Here is a 13,491-nt window from a genome sequence, read left to right as displayed (position 1 = left end):
TATCAGTAGCCAAACACTAGTGACATAGCTCCATTCCAATACTAGTTCAGTGTTTAGAAGATTGATTTGCTGTATTTTGTTTCTGGAGTTCACTACAAAAGTAGGCAAAACAGAACATCATGTGTTAAATATGCTGATTGAATTCTCTAGCATTCAATGAAAACACCTTTGTTGTCCAACAACACAAAAGAGGCAGAAACAGGGTGATTAGACCTGGTTGGTCATAGGGACTGTGACTTGCCCCAGATGTGTACACAATTCGTCCATTCAAATCCTGCACAGGACGGAATATTCCAGTCAAGGCCTTTTCTTTTTCAAATGACAGCTGCTGAGCCACTGACGCCAGCTATAAAAAGACAGATGGCCAAAAGCATCATTATGTGTGAATTAAAATCTAGAAGTCTGCTTAATACAATTTAACTTAAGTCATTAAGTAACTTTAGTCTGGTGAATGCAGGAAGGAAAAAATATATCATATAGTTATAGTTAAATATAATTATTGTTAATTTAGTACTGTTAATTATATGCATGTAAAATAGTTACAGATACATTAAAGATACACATTTAATCATGCCCCCTGAAGTGCATACATTCCATTTTAAGGAATTTTCCACCATCAGAGCAATTCAAACTTATGCAAAGCATATGGCACAGTGTCTTAACACAATTTTAATGTAGTTCAAATGGATTGCTGTGGACTGTAGGCCAGTGATGGGCATATATTTAATTATATGGAAATAAAACATATTGACTTCTAAAGCCACCTTTTTACTGTCTACATATAATGTACTTGTCTGCCACAATAATGTAATGTCTTAGCTTCTTTTGGGGGCTTAAAATACAGATTTATGTGATTCATTTCATTTAAGGAATCGGCATGTTGTGTAATTAATTAGAAACGTCTCGGGTTACATGTGTAACCCTTGTTCCCTGAAAAAAGCGGAACGAGATGCTGCGCTTTTGCTAAGCTCTACGGGGGAACAACTCTAGCTGTGAACCGAGCTGAATAATGTGTGTAACACGTCAATGAACATTGACCGGAATTTATAGCCTCGGCTGATGTAATCATTAGATGCACCTGCGGCCAGGCTATAAATGGATACGTCACCAGGTGTCGTCAGATACTTCTTTTGAAGAGCAGTCCTGGGGCGTCCCAGTGCGGCAAAGAAGCGCAGCATCTCGTTCCGCTTTTTCAGGGAACAAGGGTTACACATGTAACCCGAGGCGTTCCTTTACAAAAGCTTCACTTTGATGCTGCGCTTTTGCTAAGCGCTACGAGGAGCATAATACCCACGCTGCCGCGCTTGGGGCTGTCCGGACCCCTACGGTTGTGCAGTGTACTCACAAAAACGCGAGAGGTCTCAGACATGAGCTTGAGACGTCGACTCAAGGGCATAAGAACCCGGAGTAGCATAAACATCTAAACCATTCAATTTTGATGAATGTGTGCGGAGAGGACCAGCCTGCCGCATCACAAACTTGTTCAGGCATGAGCTGAGATGTCGACTCAAGGGCATAAGAGCCCGGAGTAGCAAAGCATCTAACCCATAAAGTTCGATGAATGTGTGCGAAGATAACCCTATCGCAACACAAACTTGTCATAAAAACTGATGAATGTGAGCGGAGAGGACCAGCCTGCTGCATCACAAACTTGTCCAGACATGAGCTTGAGATGTCGACTCAAGGGCATAAGAGCCCGGAGTGCAGAACATCCAAACTAAAAAAGTCCAATGAATGTGTGCGGAAAGGACAACCTGCCGCATCACAAACTTGCTGTAGAGGGAGACCTCTAGCCAAGGTTTTAGAGGAGGAGAGCCCTCTGGTAGAGTGCGCCCTGAAACCTACTGGCAAAGCTTGACCGCGCGCCTCGTAGGCCCGGGCAATAATGATGCCACTTTGAGGGCACCCCGCCCACCAAGCCGTGGCAAACCGCAGTGGCCACATAGAACCTGGCAGTGGCGAGGCAAGTGCCCGCTGACAGTTCTTTCTACAGAAAATCCAGAACTGAAGCAAACTGGCAGTTAGCTGGTTCTGTAATAAGAACCTTAGAAGGAAACGCATGCAGGCGCATTTGCGTTACTACGTTCAGCCCCTCCCGAGGGGGAGGGGGGGACTGGGCGACTCGGAGAGAAGTAGAGGAGCTATCAACAGAGGCGAAGAGGTCCTCTTCTGCCCTGTAAAATCTACCCAGATCAGTTCCAAGTGGAGGGAGCCCTAGCACTTGAAATGGTCTCGATAATCTCAAGAGAAAACCCTGTGAACCTCATTTGGTACCCTTAGGGGCCAGACATGAAAGGTTTCACAATTCGGGCCAAGGATGAGAAGGTCCTCCCTGTTCGGAATCGCCCAAGGCGAGCCGTCGAGGAGAGGAATTAGCTCCGAGAAACATATCCTGTTCGGCCAGCACAGCGCCATTAATAGGAGGCAAGACCCTTGCTGGTGAACATCGCCAAGACTCCCGGGAGCAGAGAAACCGGGGAAAGAAATGCAAACAGATGCATTCTGGGTCATGTATGTGTCTTAACGTCCAGACCCAAGGGGGCTGGGTGATTTCAGGGAGAAGTAGACATTGCGCTATTCATAGAGGCGAAGAGGTCCTCTTCTGCCCTAAGATCTCACCCAAACTTGTTCCAAGTGGAAAAAGCCTGGCATTTAAAAAGGTCTCGATAACCTCAGGAGAGAGCCCTGTGTCCCTCAGTTGGTACCCTTAGGGGCCAAACATGAAAGATTCCACAATTTGGGGCAGGGATGAAATATTGCCCTGTGCCTGAGATAGAAGATCCTTCCTCTTCGGATTCGCCCAAGGCGAGCCGTCTAGGGAAGAGATTAGCTCCGAGAACCAAGCCCTGTTCGGCCAGCGTGGTGCTATCAGTAAGAGGCAAAAACCGTTGCTGGCGAACTCTGGGCAACTTCTACCTTAGGGTGGAGTTCTTAACTCCCCGTTGGTATTTTCTGTCTGGACCGTAAATCTGCTCCCATATACGGGCATCCAGGGATATAACTGGTGACGTATCCATTTATAGCCTGGCCGCAGGTGCATCTACCGAGGCTATAAATTCTGGTCAATGTTCATTGACGTGTTTCATCACATTATTCAGCTCGGTTCACAGCTAGAGTTGTTCCCCCGTAGCGCTTAGCAAAAGCGCAGCATCAAAGTGAAGCTTTTTGTAAAGGGAACAGCCTTATACAATAAATCCCTCAGTACCTGTTGTTGGCTAATATTCAGAGTTTGTTGAAAGACCGTCCACACAACGATCTGGTCACAGCCTGGTGTGGTCAAGGAGCCTGAGTACCGATAGTAACTTAGTTTACTGGCTTCAGGGATGATGTCAGCCAGTTTGAACCCTTCAATTTGACTGCTGTTGCCTTTTTAAAAAAAATGCAGTCAACTGAAACACCATTGCACATCGTAGTTTTGATGAATACATAAACTTAAATTAGAAACAGGATATTCAGTCCAACAAAAGGGAACATACAGTATATTCTTTAAATGTAGTCTATGTAATACTCACCCTTATATCGAACTCTTCCTAAAGCCTCTGTAACTCTATTAAAGGGTTTGTTTGGCTCTTTAGACACCTGAAGGGAATAGAATATCCTGGTATCATTAAACATCAAATTATTATCTGCATGGCTCAGTAAGAGATTGCCTTCTGATGATTTCTTAAAAAGAAAATAAGATTGAGTATAATATACCTGTATATACATGACAAAATAAAGGCATCAGTACCTCAAAAAAGAAGGCAAGTACTGCTATCCCTGTTGAGTCATTCTTAGCCTCTGTCACAGTGTTGTACTTATCTTTAATGTGAACAATGTGGAGCTGTGGGACAAAAAGTACCAAAAAGTAACATGAAGAAAATTTGAGTTGAAAGTTTGAGCTTTCAATATTTCCATTACTGTACAGGATTATTTCCATGACTTTTCCAATTGTTTGTGATTACTAACATTTTTTGGATTTTTCAAAATAATTTTGATTACAGTTTTTCTCAATTGCTCAATCGGCTCAGTTCTCGAATAAAATATATATATATTTTTTTTTCAAAACAAAAAGTTTAAATCTCAGAACAATTAGTTCCCCGTCTGTCGCTCACTTCAACTTTGTGTCGAAGAAGCGACACTAGGGGTCTATCTTGAGAGCCTTGCTCATCTCTGAACTTGAGAAAAGGCCAATGAGAAATTGGCAGACAGAATTTGCATGTCCCGCCCCCGGACATACGGGTATAAAGGAAGGGAAATGCGTCCGTTCATTAAAAATTTTCTTCGGAGCTGACCGGTTGTGTGAACAGCGAGTTGTGATTCACAAGACCGTTCTTCTCATCTCTCAGAGTGTAAGCTGTTGGATCTACTGCGCATATCAGCGGCTTTCTCCTTCTCTGCACGGCAGTGCAGCTTTGCCCCTGGGCGCTTCGACAGCGCTCTCTAAAAGATAATTTTTGTAAAAGAGTTTAATTCTCTAAAAGAGCAATACACAGCGGTGTTGAACGTCCTTTTTAAGACGCGTCTTTATTAAGATACCCTTCCGCCCCTGTGTAGCCTTCGTGGCTGGATGATTGGATCCTCGGGTCTGCGCGCTGCTCACAGCCACCCCCCCCCCCCCAGTTCCTTTCTTCCTGGAAGTGCATGATGAGCTGACGAGGTCGTGAAGGGCACCTTCTACTGCCTGTAATCAAACCCCCTCGCTCATCCGCTCTCACTACCCTTGACGGCAGAGCGGTCCACGGGTACTTGCTCCAATGCATGGCACGTCGCCTTGTTCCCCCCATATCGGGCGTAGGGAACCTGAAGGCGATGATGATCTTATGGGGCATTGGGGAAGGGTACGTGCAGTCTGACACGGCCTGTCGTTTTGGCACGCAACTGCCTGCCTGCAACTGTGTCAGCAGCGCACGTACATGGTTCAGCGCATGGCGTGATTAAAACTGGACCCCTAGTGTCGCTTCTTCGACACAACGTCGAAGTGAGCAACAGATGGGGAAGGTCTAGGTTACTGTTACCTGATGGAGGGAACGAGACGTTGTGTCCTCCCGGCCACGTCGCTGAACCGAGCCACTGTTATGGCCGAACCTCATTGTCGCCTCCTCAGGCAAAATCCTCAATGAACAGACGCATTTCCCTCCATTTATACCCGTATGTCCGTGGGCGGGACATGCAAATTTTGTCTCCCAATTTCTCATTGGCCTTTTCTCAAGTTTAGAGATCAGCGAGGCTCTCAAGAGAGACCCCTAGTGTCGCTTCTTCGACACAACGTCTCGTTCCCTCCATCAGGGAACGGAGGTTACAACAGTAATCTAGACGTTTCTTGTTCACACCAGATTTTATTTTCTAATTAATTTAAGCAAATTGCACATGTTTTGGCACATTGTCTACAATTTGCACAATAACTAAATTTAGATTTGTCATACTCTTCACAACTTATAAACATTCTTTCATCATGTGAGCCATCAAATGCAAAATGATCCATTCAATAACAAAATCTGTCAGACATACATGTATATTCTATAAATATCTATGACATGGAATGTATGTGATGTCTGCTAAATCTGTGGCCAAACCAACAAGAGCGACAGGATGTCCACCAAGATGGGAACTTGTAGTGTTACATATTGTGAGGAGGTACAATTTATTGTTTATTTTTACAGAAAGTTTTTTTTCATGTATGTAATTTTGTGGAAATTTCTGTTAACATGTAACACATTTCTACAAAAATAAATGTACTGTATATATACAAATGTGCTTTTCTTTTTTCTGTGTACTACAGTTTTGTACATTATTGACTTTTCCCAGTAAAGTTTTATCTGCTGTTGAAATCAGTATCTAAAAAGCTCAGTGTGATTCGCAATAACATTCAGCTAGACAAAACTGACATTCTTGTATAGTACAGTAAGCAGACAGTGTCAACAAAAAAGTAGAACAAAAATAAAATGTGTATTTAACAAACAATTTCAGGGTTGACTGCCATGGTGAAAAAACATCTAAACATTTTGACCAGTACGGCTCACACGATGACAAAAAACTTTTCATTTTGGTGGCATTGGACAATTTACTGACACAATAATTAGGTTTTAAAGCATGAATTAAATGTTTTGGGTGAGTTACTACATTTTGCAGAGATGCAATAGAATTGCGATGTTCCATAAAATGGTTGTGACAATTACATTTACAGTTTAGAGTATGTTGAGACTTATTTTAAAAAATGAGCCAAAGCGATTTAGAAAAACTATAATAATGATTCGCTAATGAATCATTCAGACTGCTCTGTGAATTGGTTCAACCACTTTATTGATAAGAACAAACTCAAAAGAATGATTCACTCAAAAATGGATGATTCACAAAAACTTGTGAGCATCTAGCCATCAAAATATAGATCAACTTTTATATTTAAGGGCAGAGCATAACTAGAAAACTTTAGACTATATTCACTCAAAAAATTTCCCATGACTTTTCCATGTTATTTTCTATGGACTTTTTCAGGCCTGGAAATCACAATTTAAAAATTCCCTGATGTTTTTCATGACTGTAAGAACCTTGTCTGAAATTACTACGATTCTTCTAACCTCCATGGGGTAGCGCTCCCCATCCACAGAATGCTCTGAGCCCTGACCTCCATATTCTCCCCAGTGCAGGTGGAACTGGACGGCCTTGTATGTGGCTGGTAGACCCCCACCACTGAGACGCACAGATGGGGGTAGTTGGAAATAAGCTGGGAAAAAGAATGGAACGTGTTATATTTTAAGTAAAGCATACTGTAGCTCTCTGGTTAGTTGGGTTTCTTGACATGATGAGCAGCATATGGTTCCCTTTCTGTGTTTCTATGGGCCACCCCTACAACTCCCTTCTAAAAAGCCTTAATTTTGTCAAATTTAGGTATTCACTGGCCCTGTCTGGTTTTGTTACTCAATATATTATTGACCTTCTGCACCCATATTCGCCTCCTAGAAAGATTAGGTCTTGTAATCAACTTCTTTTATCAGTTCCCTGAGGTCATTGCAAGTCTAATGGAGATCGGGCCTTCTCTGTTGTTGCCCCAAACTCTGGAACAGTCTCCCTCACATCCATCTCATCTTTAGCCATTTTTAAATCTTCTCTTAAAATGTATCCTTACTCTGTATCTTTTGCTACTACACTGTAAAAATGTCCACAATTTTAACGGTAAAAGACTGTAAAAATGCTACAGTAAAATGAAATTGTGAAATTGTAAATTGTTAATACAGTTAAATTGGTTAATGAATAGTTACCGTAAAATATAGGTTAGATTTATTTTTAATATATTTAAAAAGACAATACATGTAGTTTTAAGCTAAAATGATGTAAAAATGAAGTTTTTAAGATTTAAAAGTATTATTTTCCCATATAATTAATGGTTCAAATTTATATTATGTTCAACAAGAGAGTCCATGTACTATTTATAGTAAATTATTGTTAAAATTATGGTAAAAAAACAGAAAACCAAATGACCCTACAAGTATAGTAAAAGCTGACATTTTTGAAGTTGTGGGGACAATCAGTCAGTCCCTCTGAGGAAAACAGCTGATAAATCATACTTTATGTTTGTCTAAATTATGTTTTTTGAAAATGTAAAAATGCAGAAAATTTTCTGTAAGGGTTAGGATTAGGGGATAGAATATAAAGTTCCCTATCTGTCACTTACTCGATGTCGTATCGATGTATTGACACTAGGGGTCGCCTTTGGGAGCCCCAAACAGTGCTGATCTTTGAAAAAAGGCCAATGGGACCCCAACACCAGAGGTGTTTGGGGTTCCCAAGGGCGACCTCTAGTGTCACTACATTGACACAACGTCTTGTTCCCTCCATCAGGGAATGGAGGTTACAAAAGTAACCAGGACATTTGTAAAGTATAAAAACCACTATGTCTATGGAGAGTCCTCATAAAACATGAAAACCCAAAGTGTGTGTGTGTGTGTGTGTGTGTGTGTGTGTGTGTGTGTGTGTGTGTGAGCGTGTATTTATCACATTGTGGGGACCAAATGTCCCCATAAGGATAGTAAAACCCGAAATTTTTGACCTTGTGGGGACATTTTGTCGGTCCCCATGAGGAAAACAGCTTATAAATCATACTAAATTATGTTTTTTGAAAATGTAAAAATGCAGAAAGTTTTCTGTGAGGGTTAGGTTTAGGGGTAGGGTTAGGTTTAGGGGATAGAATATAAAGTTTGTACAGTATAAAAACCATTATGTCTATGGAAAGTCCCCATAAAACATGGAAACACAACATGTGTGTGTGTGTGTGTGTGTGTGTGTTAAAATATACACTCATTTTAAATCAGATGATTGCAAAATGCTCCAAAAGTTGAGACAGTCAAGAGTTTACCAACATGTAACATCCCCATTTCTTCTAATAACACTTATTAAACGTTTGTGCACTGAAGACACACGTTTGTTTAGTTTAGCAAACAGAATTTTCCACCATTCATCCATTATGCACGTCTTCAGCTGTACAATTGTACAGGGCCTTCGTTGCCATATTTTGACATTTTGACATTGGCACAGACCCATACCATGACAGAGATTGGCTTTTGGGCTTGACGCTGATAACACTGACGCTGATTTTCCTATTTGGTCCGGAGAACACAACAGCTGTTTTTTTCCAAAAGCTATTTGAAATGTGGACTCTTTGAACCACAGAGAACACAATTCCACTGTTCTACTTTCCATTTCAGATGAGACCGTGCCCAGTAAAGTCAGTGGCACTTTTGGCCAGTGTTGATGTATGACTTTAAAACATGCCTCGGAGATTGCTCGCACAATGCAGTCAGTAGCACCACAGGGAAAGGAGAACGCATATGAATTGATGCAAAAATATTTGATGGGGATGGCACTTGTCAATAATTCGAAATAATTGGGTTGATTTCATGGTACATTCTGAACTAGCATTTCCTGTGTTCAAATGATTTAAATTTAATAAAATCGAAGGATTGAATTTTATATTCACCTGATTGCCCATGGTTTTCCACCGAGATGTTAAGAACTTCATCATGACCGGTGAAGATGAAACTAACCAAAGTTTGGTTATATTGCACCTTGCGTGTGACAATGTTGATGGGCGATTGACTCCGACCTCCACAATTAGGAAAAAACTTTTGCCATTGACTAGGCTCTGAATTACACAAATGAAAAAAAAAATAAAAATAAAAAAATACAGATTGAGGAAGTTAAAGGCATATTAATCTAAAAATAATCTATCCTGAAATATTTCTCTCTATAAACATTCAAGTCTAAACTGTGAACAAGGACTTTGCTTTAGTGATACACAAGGGGATGACAATGCAAAAATTGTAGAGGTTGATTCCAGGTACAAACTATCCTGATTGCTCTCACCTGCACATGTGTTAATACTGGAAAACTGGCTCTGGTAGCACCACTCACCTGGAACAGAGAGAACAGCCTGATGAAACTGGTTCTATGGACCACTGCTAGAAAGTATACTGATCCGTGACTTGAAGCTAAGGTTCAGAGCAGTCTTAAGGACCAAAGTTATGATGGTGGTCATTAACCTAAAAATTTGTTTATTTTATGGTCGTATAAAGCCATGCTTTGATTCACAAAGTATTTCCTGATAATTGGTGAGCCATCTAACTGGCTCCCCCTCCTGATCACCTACATTGGAGAGACAGTTTCAGTGAGTGCAGAACATGTGCTTGAATGCAAGGGCACCTTAAGTGTCCCAGTGTTAAGTTACTCACTGTCCTGTGGATTCATGAGACCTTTCATTCCATAAATCTTTGCCTTAAAACATGTGTTAGAATTGTTTGTTTTTCTGTGTAAACTGTTGTTCAAAATGTCTTTACTGCAGTGAACAATGCTACAAATAAAACTCAATTATTACATGTAGACTTCTAATGCTGTCTCAGACACTAAGCCTGGGAATGACTAAGTGAAAAAGTTGAAATGGCATCTACAATATCTGCATCTGTCATGTAAGTACTAAAAAATGCTAAATCATAAGGAGATGGTGAGGTGAACTTAAAAGAGGTCAGAACGAAATTCACAAAATGACCCTTTGTTAAAAAGTAACCTGTGCAAATTCAATAACCCAAGATGCACTATGCTACAGGCCAGATTAACCAGTGACTGAACAAAGACGGTCAGAGCATATATGATGAACTATGTGGCGCAAAACATTGAAACTCAAGCATACTGTATCATCTTTAAGGAGAAAGTTCACACAGAAATTTTTATTCTGTCAACATTTACTCACCCTCATGTTGTTTCAAACCCACGTGATGTTCTTTCTTTCATTAAACACAAAATCACTTTATACTTACATTGCATATTTTTTCCATACAATGAAAGTAAATGCTGACTAAAACTGACATTCAGCTTAATGTTCTTTAGGGTTCCATGGAAGAAACAAAGTCATAGGAAAGGCGCAAATGAACAAGGAAATATAGCCATTGTTTTGAATTTGTTGAGCGGAAAAACAAAAACCTTTCTGTGAACAGTGTTTTAGAGAATTTTAGATAAGTAATTAGTAATTTATAGCGGATAACTTTGAGTAACTTAACACTGTTTGGAACAACATGAGGGTGAGTAAATGGCTACAGAATTGTCATTGTTGGGTGAACTATCCCTTTTTATCCCTCATACCCCAGGGGTTACCTGTTCCTAAAAATGCATACCTAGCAACTTCGTGTCTTAAGACCCAAACCTTAATGTGTCACCCCAATATTTTTACAACCCTGTTTTTGTATGATGCCACAATGCCATGCAATTTCAGGGCATGGATACGTGCTATTGGAAGAGCACAAAGAATAATCTTGTACTTGGTGTAAACAAGTTCACAACAAACAGGGCATGCAGACAAGATTAAAATTAACCATTTTCAAAGAGTTCAAAAATGCAGAATGCAATTACAGTACACTCTATTCAAAGGACAAGGAGCAGAAGAATGAAAGGCCAAGTTTTGACTAAAATTCTACCAGATAGTCGTTAAGGGTGTTTATGCATAGGTAATGCTGATTATTGTGTTGTGCCAACAATGGGGGGGTGGGACTTTAAGGTTTTTGAATATGAATATAAAAAATATGTATATTAAGTATATTTCATATATTTCAAATAAATTGTATAACAAGCATATTGTAAGAGCACTAAAATTAGTGCTATTGAATTTTGAATTAGATTTTCAGAATCAGATTCAACCTATCGAATAACTATTGTTTCTATGTAAAAGGGACGTTTCAGTTACTGTACAGTGTACAGGCGTTTCTGTTTTACTTTGACAGAGCAGTCATGCAGGCAGCTGTACAGACAGACAGCCAGTCAAAGTTAGGACAAAGAAATGTATATGTATATATATATATATATATATATATATATAGAGAGAGAGAGAGAGAGAGAGAGAGAGAGAGAGAGAGGAGAGAGAGAGAGAGAGAGATATCTGTTGATATTGATAGATATATCATTGTCTTGAACAGTCTTACCTGAGCAGAGTTTCAGAACCAACAAAACAGATGAGAGAGAGAGAATGGACCTCATGGCTACAATTACAAAAACTCTGGTGCAACAGCAATCATTTTTATACAGTAGGAGTAAGGGAGGAGAGAGTGAGAGAAAAAAAGAGAGAGAAAGAGGGGGAGAGGGAAATTTACAGGTAAGAGGTGAATGACAGGTGTAGGCTAACCAAGGGCAGCAAACTAAGGCTGTGAAGAACATGATGAGGTCGTTTCACTCTCATAAAAAACATCTTAGGTCATGAGAGAACAGTTCACAGTGAAGTGTTCTCTGAACTCCTCCTAAATGAATCTGGTTCATCATACTGCCTGAAGAGGGCAGTGTTCTATAAGAACAATGTAAACCAGATTGGATTGATTTCTGATATAATCTGTAGGTTTATACTAACAATAGGGGTTTAGAGGCAGTTTACAGAAAAATAATATTTCTGTGAAAATGTTACAATATGGCTTTACTAAATCACACAATTATTTAATTTCATCCTGTATTAAAACAACAGTGTCTAACAGCTGCCAAACAGCTCCTTTTGTGTTCCACGGAAGAAAGTAATCTGGGGTTGGAACAAGCAGTGTTGGGGAAGGTATTTTGAAATTGTAGTTTGACAAGCTACAAGCTATTCATAATTTAAAGTAGTTAAGCTTTTGAAAATGTAGTTAGCTATCAGAAAATAGCATTGAGGCTAATATATATATATATATATATATATATATATATATATATATATATATATATATATATATATATATATATATATATATATATATATCGTGGATGGAAACTTTTTTTCCATGTCCCAAAAAGAGGACATGTCTGGGAAAAAGTGGATGTATGGTCAACCCCATTGTAGATAGTCGCATAATAATACATGTCATATTAAATGATTTTTTTGGGGCCTGGGTAGATCAGCAAGTATTGACGCTGACTACCACCCCTGGATTTGCAAGATCGAATCCAGGGTGTGCTGAGTGACTACAGCCAGGTCTCCTAAGCAACGGAATTGGTTGCTATGGAAGGTAGACTCACATGTGGTCACGATTATTTGTTCTCGCTCTCAATGGGCCACATGTTAAGTTGTGTGTGGATTGCGGAGAATAGCATGAGCCTCCACATGCAGAGTCTCTGAGGTGTCATGCACAACGAGCCACATGATAAGATGTGTGGATTGATGGTCTCAGAAGCAGAGGCAACTGAGACTTATCCTCCGCCACCCGGATTGAGGTGAGTAGCAGCGCCACCACGAGGACCTACTAAGTAATGGAAATTGGGCAATAAAAATTGGAAGAAAAATATATTTTATTAAAATAAATACATTATTTATTTTACCAATAATAGTATTTATTTAACATGTATATTAAAAGTTAATTCATACTAAGGAATTGAGAAAATAGTTATGCATAATAGGAATCATTTCTCTCGCTGCTCCCAATAAAGCACAGATAATGAGAAACAAAATAATGAAAAGGCAATAATAACCTATTTTATTTTTAAAAAGTAAAGGTAAATATGATGTTGTGTTGTCTATTAGCAACAAAGTGTCTGACACATTCTTTATTTCATAGAAGAATAGAATGGTGTTCTTTTAGCATTTTCAGGCTTACCCTGTTTCTTGTAAATGTAAACAAACTGTGGTTAGTCGCTTTACATAACATCAGACAGTCTCTTCTTATCTTGAGTCATAATATGCTGCCAGTTGATGGCGGTAATGCAGTATTTTAGTTTGAAATGTGCCATTGCAAAAGAAGAAAGAAGCCGCTGCTGCCTGTTTATGGGCAGCGGCCAGAAAATGCTGTAAGTTCGTGAGATGTTTTGCCAGTAGAAGTTTGACTTCTATGCAATAAAGATGGCTAGTTATAATCTGACCAAAACATGATGTAGCGTTTGGTCGTGCTACACCATTTCTTGCTGGAAAAAGTAGTTTGCTCTTGGAAAAGCTACACAGTTTTAAAAAGCAGCTGATCTGGAAAACTTTTGTTACGTTATTAGCATCACTACTTGTAGTTAGCTACTCCCCAACACCGG

At 39.7% G+C, this 13,491-nt stretch overlaps 1 protein-coding gene across 1 annotated transcript; it reads right to left on the bottom strand.

Annotated features, from left to right (window-relative positions):
- Positions 1-99: 99 nt before the first annotated feature.
- Positions 100-11,528, bottom strand: ca4c (carbonic anhydrase IV c). The gene is given in 9 exon segments (XM_052100555.1): positions 100-199; positions 201-346; positions 3,206-3,366; positions 3,513-3,579; positions 3,731-3,823; positions 6,558-6,703; positions 8,954-9,118; positions 9,340-9,387; positions 11,442-11,528. Coding segments are annotated over 9 exon segments (927 nt in total). The 5' UTR covers positions 11,497-11,528; the 3' UTR covers positions 100-153.
- Positions 11,529-13,491: the final 1,963 nt, after the last annotated feature.

Source organism: Xyrauchen texanus, chromosome 31 (assembly GCF_025860055.1).
Source record: "Xyrauchen texanus isolate HMW12.3.18 chromosome 31, RBS_HiC_50CHRs, whole genome shotgun sequence".
Classification (NCBI taxonomy): domain Eukaryota; kingdom Metazoa; phylum Chordata; class Actinopteri; order Cypriniformes; family Catostomidae; genus Xyrauchen; species Xyrauchen texanus.
Note: the sequence above shows the minus strand (reverse complement) of the source record. Positions and strands in the feature narration are given on the sequence as shown.